We start from the raw sequence: 12305 nt of genomic DNA on the forward strand, positions 1-12305 counted from the left end.
GAATTTAAATATTCATAATTGTTTCATTATATCAATTTGCTACTTCAGTTTCTTCTAGTTTGCTTGAAAGTATAATTGTTTGGAGTTTTTGGCCATGAATAGTTGTAAATTTGTATTATTGATATATAGCAAGAAGGCTACCAGCAGAATCGGGGGATTTGGGTATTCATTGTAATAAGATCTTTTGTCATTCAGAAGGAGAAAAAGATGAATTTTGGAGTTGGACGGGCATTTAGTTAACGTCAGTCTAATCCACAGGCAAACTAACCTATGCCATGTCTCTTCAAAGATTCGAAGTTAATAGAAGTTTAACGTTTTCATCAGGAAAATTAAATTTGGAATCTGGTTACTGGAATTGAAGGGATTATGAAAAATTGATGGAATGGGCCTTCTCTGTCCTCATGTCATAGAATTCACGCATTTTTTCTCACTTGAGTACCTAATTGGAAAGGGAAATAGAAAATCTGTTAGTGTTTTGTGTATAATGCTGAAAAAGTTGAATTAAATTAAGGGTGACAAATGCTGAAATCCGCAAAGATTTTATTTATTATTATACAGAGATGAAAAGAGAGTTCTTATATGTGGGTTTCATCATGTGAAGTACAAGGGATACACAACTATAGAGGGTTGGGAACTTGGGATTGTGCAGTCTGTACTTAGTAAAACCCCAAGCTAAATATGGGGTTCTAGTTTGAATGCAGCGCATAAAAATGTAGAAATTAAAGCTGCCTAGATCGTATAACTATCCTGCACTTGCAAAGGTAGTCATAAGACTATGGAGAGTTGGCGGATGCTTCTTCCCATCTCATATCTATTTTGTTCACAGACCATGCAACTTGCCTCCAAAACAAAACATTTGCCTAGAAGTATTAGTTTTGATCTTTTGAAATTCTAGCCTGCAAGTTTCTTCAGAAACCAAAATGATGAAAATGGCTCATATTCGTAATATGCGTGTCAATTTGTAAACCTGAAAAAAATGAAACAGCTTGGTCAAACATAGAAATTTCATGAACATTGTGATTAAGGAAACAAAAGTGGAAATTTTGTTACAATGGAGGATAGCTGACGAGGAATTTTGGTACTAGTCCTAGATGATCTTAGGACGTAACAAGCCAACAACATAGGCTTCAAAAACATAGGGTCCAGAGAACAGCATTCAATGATGCAAAAGCACTACAGCTCTCAAGACGTAATCAGCTAGAAAGATGCCCACTGCATAGAACATTGGAAATTAAATTACTGACCTGGGCAGTCCTACAAGGCAGGGACACTTCCAAGCAGTTTCGGAGGCCATCAACTCTGCGGAGACAGATAGGTGAGATCCAGATAACAATAAAGAAAATTAGCAAATATATAATACAGAAAACAAGTTTCTATGTGGGGAAAGATACTGCCTTTTGTTAATGGTTCTTTGAAGATACTGATCAACCTTTATAAGCCCGTGACCTCCATACTTCTTCTCATCAGTGTTTAGTATGATCTGTGCCATCATAAATAACGCTTAAATTTAACTGCAGGATGTGAGATAGGAGGACAAGCCTCTTCTAGGATCAGTAATCTCCTCGCAAACATAGATGATCAAATTAAAATGCAAAGAGAACTGCATATATATGGCATGACCAGTCTAAATCACATAAGCTTGAACAGTCTACGCCACTAAATAAAAACTCTATTGACCCATATGGCAGGAAGGTGGGATTACTTTTCACAAAAGCTGAAAGCTTTCTTAAGAAGTGCCATTTTGATATCTTAGCTTTTGTGAACCTTGCTGCCAAATGGGCACTATATTCTTACCATTAAATGCAGTAAAAGACAAGGAATCAAACTATGACTTACTTGATACTCTCCTGCTTCTTCTACACCTACACTGTATCTTTCATATGCATTGGTTGGATGAAAATTGAATACAAAGAGAAGAGGACCTCTTGTGTAAGATATTACCTGAATAGCAAAAAGTATCTTTATTGTTGACATTACCATCCATGAAAAACTAATGTAGAAGAATACCTCTAACAATCAAAGTGACCTCTAATTATCTGTACAGAGTATAACAGCCACGTCAATGGCAGTTGCATATTCAGAGAGAAAGAGAGAGAGAGAGAGAGGATGCACCAATTTGAAAAAACATCATTTTTAAAAGCTTTTAAAAATTTTCCCAGAATTAAAAACATGCAAGGATGTAAGGATGCATCTTCCAAGAATTATATAGCCTATCTTCATTGATTTTTACATAATCAATTTTGACTGAGCAAAAAAGGCCACATCAGTGTTTTTGCTAAGTTTGGAAAACTAAAACCTAAATGAATACGCCAAGTACTTTTAAAGTGACTAGCATCTGTCTTTCAAAGTAATTAAATGCAAAGGATGTATTCAATACCATGGAAGTATCATTCACATGGTGAATGCTTGGCAAACCCCGAGAAAGCACCCTTTGATTTTCATCCAAATTCATCAGATCCTGGAATATTAGAAAAAGTTAATTTCCAACCAAAGAAATCAAAGTATTGTTGTTCAATAGCCAATACAATTATAGAAATTCAAGAAAATGATCTTGTTTACTATCAAGATTAAAACATGCAGAGTGCAAAACAATGAGGAAATATAACCTTCCAAATGCAAGCTTACAGCAGTTCTACGTTGATTGTGAATATACAGCATTAACTATGTGCAAACTATATTATTATAATCAAATTGCATAAACACTAGATATTTCCAGCATTTTCTAGAAGTGCGACAGTTTTCCAAATCACTTCCAGAAGGATTAGATCCAGATCCTAATGCATGTACATGCATTGACAATAAGAATGTGATATTAAGTGACAACCTTATCAAAGGAGAACAAATTGCGATGCACGTCTTCATTTGCCAGCAGATCCCAACTACGTTTAGCAAGCGAATATGAGAAGTTGTTGCTAGGCATTGGGAACTCTACCCTCTAACATAAGAAGAGTATTAGCCACAAGAAATTATTAAAAAAAAAAAAAAAACTGAAGGATATGAAAGCTATAGTAACCTTACCTTACCCATAGAAAAGATTTAAAAAAGGAGAAAATTGAAAAGAAAGGGAAACTTACGTTCGGATGCCCAAATTCATTGCCCATGAAATTGAGGTAAGCATCACCACCAATTGTAAAGGTAATCATTCTGATCATCTGGCTCAAGAAGAAAGACCATAAGTTAGAAACAATAATGCAAAAAATCAATGGAGACTTTAAAAAAAAAGAATGATGAATAAGATTCTTCACGCAGTCTAACTTAAAAACTTGTGTATACTTGATAGAGAGAAAGAGAAAGTGCTCATGAAGATTTCAAAAGGAGAGTGGAAGTTGATTCAGGGAAAACCCTCTGAGTGACATGCAAAATTGGGTTATTCTACTTTTCAATGCCAGAGAAATAAAAGAGCAGCTTAATTTTCAGAAATGCATCAAAAACACGAGGGAAAGACAAAAGAAATGAGAGCGAACAATGCTTACTTTGTGTAGGGCACATCCCATAAGCAGTGATTCCTTAGAGGCAGGAGATTCAGGAGAACGGTTCTTATATTCACCAAACATTATCTCTGCAAATGACTGCCCTCCAGAGATAGACTGGAATGGAAAATGTATTGGCAGGATGCAGTCATAAGTAAACATGTAAACAATGAAGTCTCAAACAAAAGTTTTTTCTATGATAGTGCAAAGTGTTTTTTATCGTAAAGAGATTCAAGTGGACAATTACTTGGTTGTGATTTTCAGCATATAAAAGCATCTTTCCTGCATATTGTTTGTTGCCCATTAATGTACTGACAATCTGCAGTATGAAAGTAAATACTGTTACCATAGGAAAAATATTATATAAAAATTTTCATTTTTATGAGAAAATAAAATATTTGTTGGTAAATAGTTATTAATAATGAAACAACAAAATCCCATGATGAGGGGGTTTGTGAAATCGACAATACAACCTTGGTCATGCTCCACTCATCATATGGAACATCCTTGAGAAAAGAGGACCACATCTCTGATGCAGAAATATTGACATAATAATCAAATCCCAATCCCCCTTGTGAAGTTGGTTCGCAGAGTCCAGGATAAAATGTTGCCTAAGTAATAAAAAAATAAAACTTTATTAAAAGCCACATAATTATCCCATGGACCAGTATAGTTAACCAGGCTAACTATTTTGCTAGAAGAAAACGAAGGCATAGAGACAAAATTACTAAATGGTATGGAATAAATAACATGAAAGATTTAGTTTAAGCTGGACATAACATTGGTAAGAAAGCAGCCACAAGGATTGGCATAGTGATGCAACACCCAATAGTTTGCATTGCTCCAAGCACACAGCTCAACTAGCTATATACCTAACAAAGTGGGTCAGCTATAAGAACTCTTTAGGGCCATTTCACTCTATCCAGTGCAAAATAGACTCCTTCACGCACTGAAAAGGCATGAATAATCTGTACAACAGCAATCTTGATAAATTCAGAAATGATTGGGGTAAAGAATGTGCAATGTTGCATTGATACCGGCTAGAATTCTATCAGAATTCAGATTGACAATGAAAGTAAAGTAAAAACTAGGAAAAGTAGAGAAAAAACATGTGGTTTGATGCTTTGAAATATAAGGGACGCATGGAATTTTTGCGCATGGAATTTTGCTCATTTGAGGATGCTTAATTCATGAACACTTGAACACCATATTTTGCTAATACACTAGATTCATACTCATATGGCACCCATGTGACATAAAATTACAATTAAACTTGTTCATTATCCGTACAATTGTTACCTAAAATACCCACAAACACACACATAGAGATTAGAAAATTAGAGAGAGAAAAGCAAACACAAGAATTTTATGTGATTCAGCAAGTGTGCCTACATCCATGGACAGCCTCCTGCCTTCTCCATTATTCAAAGGAGAATACCACAGGCCTATTTATGATAACCTAATCCTTGCGCATTCAGGATTGCTAATACAAATAGGATTTAAATAAACACCCCCAATAATAAAAAATGCCCCATACAATCAAGACACAACATTCTCCCTCATCACAGAGCTCCCCAGAGGCCTTAATGAATAGTAAATCCCTCTAACTAATGGGAGCCATAACTCAACAACGATGACTATATAGATGGCCTGAGGGCTACATGGCATATAAATTTAATGACATCAGTCAAAATGGTACTAAAATGTCAATAGATCACTATGATAAAAAAAAAAAAAAAAAAAAAAAAAAAAAAAAAAAAATCCTTTTTCTCCACAGTGTCAAAGCACCAAATGCTCTAGACCATACATATTGAAAAATAAAGGATGCAATCAGGTATGGAGATCATAAACTGAATTTTGCTGCATAAAGATGGCGTCCTACAGTATTGAGGAGCTGACTTCAAGTTATTACATGCAGCATGTTTCATATGCAGTCAATCATAACATAACTGAAAAGAGGGACTATTGAATTAAATGAGAAGTACATTTCCAAAGAAAATATTGAGAGTTACAAGTGATAGTTACTTACATCTTCAGCAATCGTTATTATATTAGGATGAAGAGTATGTAATAGCTCATTTGCCAATATGAGATACAATAATGCATCTTTGTCAACATATTGATTGCAGTACCTGAAATCAAATAGAAATTATTTTCAAATAAATTCTTGCAACCATAATCAATTGTGTAGTGTGACAAAAATGAGGGATATTGTGAGGTTGAGTACAGAGGTAAAACATGCTAGGGCGCACCAAATAACCCAACAAAGCCTGCTCTGATAAGTTTCGCATAAAGATTTTTTTCCTTTAATATTAGAAGAGCTTACATGTATACCAGTAAAACAAGGCCTAGATGTCATATTAGTTTCCTATTACAACATGCCATTGCACTGTTTTAAGCATTTCAACATGTAACAGTGCTATTCAATCATCCTATTCAGTTGTATGTTGAGATTATGGTTCATATTTAGAGATGGGAAAATGATGTACTGTATACTTAAAGCTCCAGGTATGTATAGTATATGCTACAATTTTGAGCCTGGGGTCAAAATTTATATGACTGGGTGTAATTTGGATATTTATGGATTTCTACTACTCATATAAAGACGTATAAGAGACTCTAGAATCATTTGTAATTTGAAGCTGTATTTTTTTAAGTGGCTCCACAAACATATGCATCTTGTCAAACTGAGTAAAATTCAGTCTTGCTTTCTCTCTTTGCTTTTCATTTACCCTCATTCGTCTGAGTGTGGATGGCATTTATCATACAACGCGAAAAACAAGTATTTAGCTCAGCTATTCAAAGGGTGCAAATGCGCATATGGTTGCTATTTCATTTAATTTAGTCATACTGAGACATTAAAATACTTTCCTCGAGCCCAAGAATTTATGAGAATAGTTCATATAAATCTATGAACAAGGAATTAAAAGTAGGAAATAAAGAATGACACAACAGATGCCTTACTCTTCCAAGTCGCCAGTAAAAGAAGCAAAACCATTGTGTGTGTACAGCATTGATGAGAGTGAATGAAATTGGAAACCGTCTATTTGATACTCCACAACCCACCTGCTCAAAGATCATCTATGTAAGCAATGCCAAGAAAATCTACCCAAAGAGGACACATATTATTGCCCAAGAGATCAGCCAATGGCTAATAACATAAAGAAAGTAGGGCTCACAGTTGGGTTAAAAACATGTAATATTATGACTTAGAAAATTGATACATTGTTCATGCTTCAGAATTACCAGTTAAGATTTGAGAGTAGATAATGCAGTACTTCATGGTCCCCATACTTGAACATCCTTGTACCCCAATATTTGTGATACCCACGTTTACCTATTTACACAGGGAAAGAAAGACAAGGAATGTAGAATATTAATATAAACAAGAATGGTTCATTGAGCACTTTGTAAGGTCAAATGGTGCAATGCAATTTTCGGGTGTGTTTTAGTAAGCATTCTAAGACTCCGAAGTATTATGGAATCAGAATATGATACACCTACAAGTGAAACATACTTTACATCACACACGAGCTGTTTAAGGAGCAAGCAGATAGCGAGAAGTACATTCAGTTAAATTTCCTGATGTATGAATGAATTACCAGTGTGAAAGTAGCAATCATTTGACCCATCGAAAAGTGAGAGTCCAACCATCTCATCAGCAGCTGAGTAGGAATGGACAATGTCCAAGAACACTAGTAATTCTAATCCTGTAAAATAAGAAATCCAACTCGGACTCCATAAATTGAAATCAACAAATGAATACTTAAAAAAACAAAATTGTGAGTGGACATAGTTCTCATATATGAAATATAAAATGACTAAATAACTTTGGCCCCTTCCATAGCATAAATGAAATCTTTCGTGTTAATGAACCAAATGAATACAATTAGATGAAAAACAACCATGTGCTTCATCAACCAAGCGTTTGAAGTCATCAGGAGTGCCATATCGGCTGCTAACAGCATACAAATTGGTAACCTGCATTGCCACAGAGATGCTCGCTCACATTAACTTGTTAAAGAAAAATGCACCTAATGGAATTAAAACCTGGTTTCAGGAACAAGGAAATGTGAATCAAGGTTATGAATTAGGTTTAAAAAAAAAAAAGGCAGACGAAGCATGAGCAGGTCAGTAATAAATCAAACATAGTGTGCCTGGGACATATTTCAGGTATATCAATAGTGATAGCAAGAGAATTAAAATAACTAGAACTTGCCATATCAATTAATATTGAGCAGCCCTTGCTCACAATCAGTTTCAACTTTGATTAAAAATAAAAAATTTCAACATCACTTCTACAATTAATTATTATCACAATTTCAGTTTTTCCACTGCAACTTTGACTCTCAAATCTAAACGCCAAGCAGGGATTAGAATCAGCCATAAAACATTGCAAGTAGAATGAGAAATTTTCAGATGTAGAGTCTCCTGTTAATCTAGAACCTAGCGATTCCTTAGAACCAAGATTTCTAGTCATCACCATCAAATCAACAATGCAAACTATGGATTTCTGCAATTCAGGGAACCCTAAATTTATCAGAATATTCAATGTTAAATAAGATACAGAAAGGAGAATAATGTTCAACACACCCTATAACCAACAGTAAAATAATCTTTGTGCTCAACAACTCCAATCAGCTGGATTGCATTGTATCCCGCTTCCTTCACATGTGGAAGGACCTGTTATGAAAACCAAAAAATGTAGTGCAGGATGGAAGAAAATGGTCACATGTTATAATATGTAAAGAAATAGGTCAATAAAGCCATAAGCAGAGAGCTACCTTCTCTGTGAAATCATTGAATGAAGATATTTTTGGCTCTGAGCCACTAATTCCAACATGGCACTCATATATACGCAATGACTTTGGCACTTTTGGGTGAGTGTTTTTCCATTTGTAAGCACGATCTGGGGGTGGTTCCCAGTGGATGGCAAAAGGTTGTTTCCCATCTGTGCCTGGCAATGATGATCAAAATTCAGATGAAATAAGTATGAATAGTAATAAAAAATATAATAACCATAATTAGAGGGGGAAAGTGGTCAGGCAGGATATAATGGTCAACAAAAATGCCAGAAAAGCAACAAATTGCATTCAGCAGAAGTCAGTTTACCTGGTTGTACATAAGTAGCCCAAGCAGGCACACGTTCCAGTGGCCCATTGGGAGTGTTAAAGTAGACCCTATATTTGCTTTCATGAGGAATAGTAGGAGTATACTTTTTCAACCATGCTTGCCTTCCTTTCCGTGTCTCAAACCAATAAGGCAGGGGAGGCTGCTTAGCACGGATTTTCTCTAGCCATGCAGGATCACTTATGACATTAAATATGTCATATTCTTTTCCTTTATCAATCACATCACACGGAGGTAAGTTACTAGGTGGATCATCTTTATGCTGCTCTTTCCAGGCTTTATATCTCGTTTCTGCATCTGGTAGTGGTATTGCATCCAATTCTTCTATCGTTTCAGGTCCATTAGGGCCAAACCATTGCTCATACAACTTTGCTGGAACTTTAAACCGGTTTTTAATATACTCATCTTCACCAGGTTCCCAGTATTCATCATTTGCTTTGTTGAAGATTTCTTCAATGCTAACACCGCTGTCACCTTTATCATAGTCATCCACATAGTTATACTGTTGGAAATAAAGCTCATCTGGTTTTTCTCCCTCCCTTAGTTTATCTTCAAGAATGATAAACCAATAACCATAGTCATCATGGCCTAAGTGACCCTCTCTTGCAAAATTTTCTGTTGGTGACCACCCATTAAAGTCACCAACTAGAGCACAATAGCGAGCACCTGTATCCACCTTAACATTCATAAGCGATTCACCAAAATAGACATATGAAGTAAGCCGGCATATGGGAAAGTTGAGAAGTGATAATAATGGCCACTCATAGTAACATTTACTGAAAAGAAGAATAATTTAATAACTACTACCAAAGAGTTCAACGCACAAAACATTTGCTTCAGAAATATCTGATTTCAGAATTAGGTACAACTAAACAACATTTGTTCAGAAGTTTGCTGTAGAGAAAAAGTTGAATTCAGACCTAAATTGTGTCCAAGAAGCATACCTGGTGCCCATTCCATATGATCCATCCGATGCTCTGGATGACGATGCAGACCCATCAACTCAAACCTAGATAAGAACACCAACAATGATGAAAACTCAACATCAGTCTCACCAACTTAGTATCAGGTAAAGAACTGCTAAAATAAAACTAGATCATCAATAGCAGCAAAACTTTACAAATTTATTGATATAGAAGATTATAATTTATGAAACGACTCTACCCTACGGCAGTAAATATTCAAGCTAACCACTCGGAATTTTCGCTTCTTTAAACACACGCACAAAGTGGCTTTAATTGAACGAACCCATAAGCAATGTCCTTGATCATAAGGTTTCGGTTGAAAAGTTCTTCTTTGAGGTCCTTCAACGCTTTATGTCTGCAAAATTTAGCAATCAATCAAAATTCAAATCACTGTTTATAAACACCCATTAAAATAATTTTTCAAAAAAAAAAAGCACATTTCAGAGAAATTCTCTACACACACACAAACTTTACAGATCATTATCGCGTCTCAGCAGCCATAAAATGAAAATCTTCAAGCTCAATGCCTCAAATTTTGTACCTTTCACGGAGAAACTGAGCGAATTGTTTATGGGAAATGCCGAGTCTGGTGAGGAACCCGACGGGGTCAATTCCTTTCTCGCCTTCAGTTTCACTTTTCTTGCTCTTATTGGAGTGCTTTTGTTGTTTTGATGGTGTTGGTGGTTGGTTTGTGGCTGTGCATGTTATTTTTAATCGGATTTTGCAGGGAAAAAAATTGATGCTTTGAGCTTTGGTTTGGGAGCGAAAATGTAAAGAGGGGCTGTTTGGATAGATAGAAAAAGAGGATTTGGTTGAGAGAAGTGAAATCATCTCTGAGAGAGAGAGAGAGAGGGAGAGTGCAAGCGCAGACTGTAGAGTGGGGGTTTTAGATAAGAAGGCGGGTAGCGAGTTGTTTTTGAGGTTTTAGAGTCGACTCGGAGAGAAGGGAGACGTTCGAGTCACCCCGAGTCAACTCAAACCAAGTCGCTCTTTTTTTTTTCGTGAAATTTCTTTTTATATAAAATAAATTTTTTTTAATAGCAAATAACTTGGAGTGGATTATAAGGTAATCCTTTAAATTTATCTAAAGTTATAGGCCAAGTATTCTTTTTAATAATTTAGAATAATTCAATTCCTCAAATTTAATTATATTAATAAATCAATCATTATATTCAAATTACACTTAAACCATTGTTTTTTTTTAATTATACTTAAACCATTGTTAAGCATTGCTCCTGTTTTGCAAAAATATAATTATTATATGTCCATCATAAAAAACGAATTAGAGTATTTTTGTTGTACATATAATAGGCCCTTCCTCTTTCTTTCTAAAAATTAAAATTAAACCATATAGTTTAGTTCGATTATCATTCAATTCTTCACTATTTTGATTTAATTTTTTTTACATTTTAATTTAATTTTTTTTTAATACCGATCCAAAACATGTATAATTTTTAAGAAAATTGTATAATTTATGTCATAAAGAGTTGAACTTAATTAGATAATTATTACACGTGGTTATTTAACTTTACCAGTATTTTTTTTATAAAAATTATTAAATTTTATTTTGATTTTATTGTGCCTAAAATTATATTAAAATAGTTAATTTATTAATTATTTTACAAATTAAATTATTTAACTAGTGATTATTGGGAGAGAAAAAAAAAAGCAGAAATGGGAAAGAAAAAAAAAAGCAGAAAATGGGAAAGGTTTGATGGTGATGGGATAGCTTAATATATTTTACGCATCTTTTTTTTTTTAAGAAACTAATAATATAAGATAATTAATAATAATTTTTTATCATAATAATTTTTATTAAATTAAATAAAAATTTAATAAATTTTATGAAAAAATTAAATTTCAATAACTTTTATAAAAAAATACTCATAAAATTGAATATATTTACTTAACTTTATTATCATTTTGACTTTAAAATTAATTGTAATTTCAAAAATACCATGATCTTATACGTTTTTTTACATTTCTCTTAATTAATTTAAATTATATTATATTATATATAATTATTAATTAAAATATTATTTTCACTGAATTCGTAACAATTAAATTCAGACACTCGTGTATTTATAAATAATCTCATACTTATCATTAAAATAAAAAAAAAACTAATTATAATCAAAGTATTTAAATTTATTAATACGTGGTTATTAATAAATTAACTTATGATTTGCCCAGTAAATTACATCGTTGGTAAACAATTTGTAGTTCAATAGTTACATCTCCTCTGGTTATATTATGTTTCTATTTAGGTAGAAAAGCGTTTACTTTTCAATTAAAATAAAAAAGGTTTAAAACTACTCACTTGTTTTCTAATTCTTGATTATTATCATATATTTATTAAGTTTTTTTTTTTTAATACTAGCCCTATTTTCCCAATAGGATAACTCTATTTTCAAGAACAAGTTAACTTAGTATTAGAACTTTTCCAATAAACAAGTTAAATTTTAAAAATAGTCAAACTCCATTTGCTTTTAAGTTTAATGGCTAAAAATTTGAATATTTATAGGTATTTTTAATTTTATTAATCAATTTTCAATCTTTAATATTTATTTCAAGTGAACATAAAAAAAATTTAGGACATAAACACGTACAGCATGCCTCGGACGCGCTTCTATACTGGTAAAAAATTTTTAATGTTATCTAATAGACCAACACAATTAAACTTAAGCTTTGAGTGTTGTGCGTACTAGGATTGATTTAATTGATAAGACTCGTTTAGTGC

General features: G+C 33.5%; 1 protein-coding gene across 3 annotated transcripts; it reads right to left on the reverse strand.

Annotated features, from left to right (window-relative positions):
* Positions 1-520: 520 nt before the first annotated feature.
* On the reverse strand, positions 521-10466 carry LOC110670003 (1,4-alpha-glucan-branching enzyme 3, chloroplastic/amyloplastic). 3 transcript variants are annotated; one of them, XM_021831915.2, is made up of 21 exons: positions 10107-10466; positions 9849-9920; positions 9545-9609; positions 8583-9266; positions 8255-8427; positions 8064-8153; positions 7376-7451; positions 7073-7180; positions 6717-6807; positions 6435-6536; positions 5500-5602; positions 3944-4081; positions 3718-3789; positions 3474-3587; positions 3075-3152; positions 2825-2935; positions 2378-2458; positions 1837-1941; positions 1395-1480; positions 1245-1299; positions 521-967 (listed from the first exon to the last, which is right to left on the reverse strand). In XM_021831915.2, exons 1-21 carry the CDS (start codon positions 10394-10396, stop codon positions 935-937), a joined length of 2727 nt encoding a protein of 908 aa, XP_021687607.2. In that variant the 5' UTR covers positions 10397-10466; the 3' UTR covers positions 521-934. The 3 variants fall into 3 exon arrangements, with proteins under 3 accessions (XP_021687607.2, XP_021687609.2, XP_021687610.2); XM_021831917.2 differs by lacking the exon at positions 10107-10466 and having other exon boundaries at positions 9792-9922; XM_021831918.2 differs by lacking the exon at positions 10107-10466 and having other exon boundaries at positions 9826-9915.
* Positions 10467-12305: the final 1839 nt, after the last annotated feature.

The sequence above is a fragment of the Hevea brasiliensis genome, chromosome 4, assembly GCF_030052815.1.
Source record: "Hevea brasiliensis isolate MT/VB/25A 57/8 chromosome 4, ASM3005281v1, whole genome shotgun sequence".
NCBI classification, from domain to species: domain Eukaryota; kingdom Viridiplantae; phylum Streptophyta; class Magnoliopsida; order Malpighiales; family Euphorbiaceae; genus Hevea; species Hevea brasiliensis.

Bases quoted from the DNA above. Each gene is read 5' to 3' on its own strand.
- LOC110670003 (XM_021831915.2), bottom strand. From the start codon at position 10,396: ATGATTTCACTTCTCTCAACCAAATCCTCTTTTTCTATCTATCCAAAC. The intron at 8,428-8,582 runs GTAAACTGACTT...CATCATTGCCAG, and splicing joins GGCTACTTATGTACAACCAG to GCACAGATGGGAAACAACCT. The intron at 6,808-7,072 runs GTAATTCATTCA...CTGTGTAAATAG, and splicing joins TGATTGCTACTTTCACACTG to GTAAACGTGGGTATCACAAA.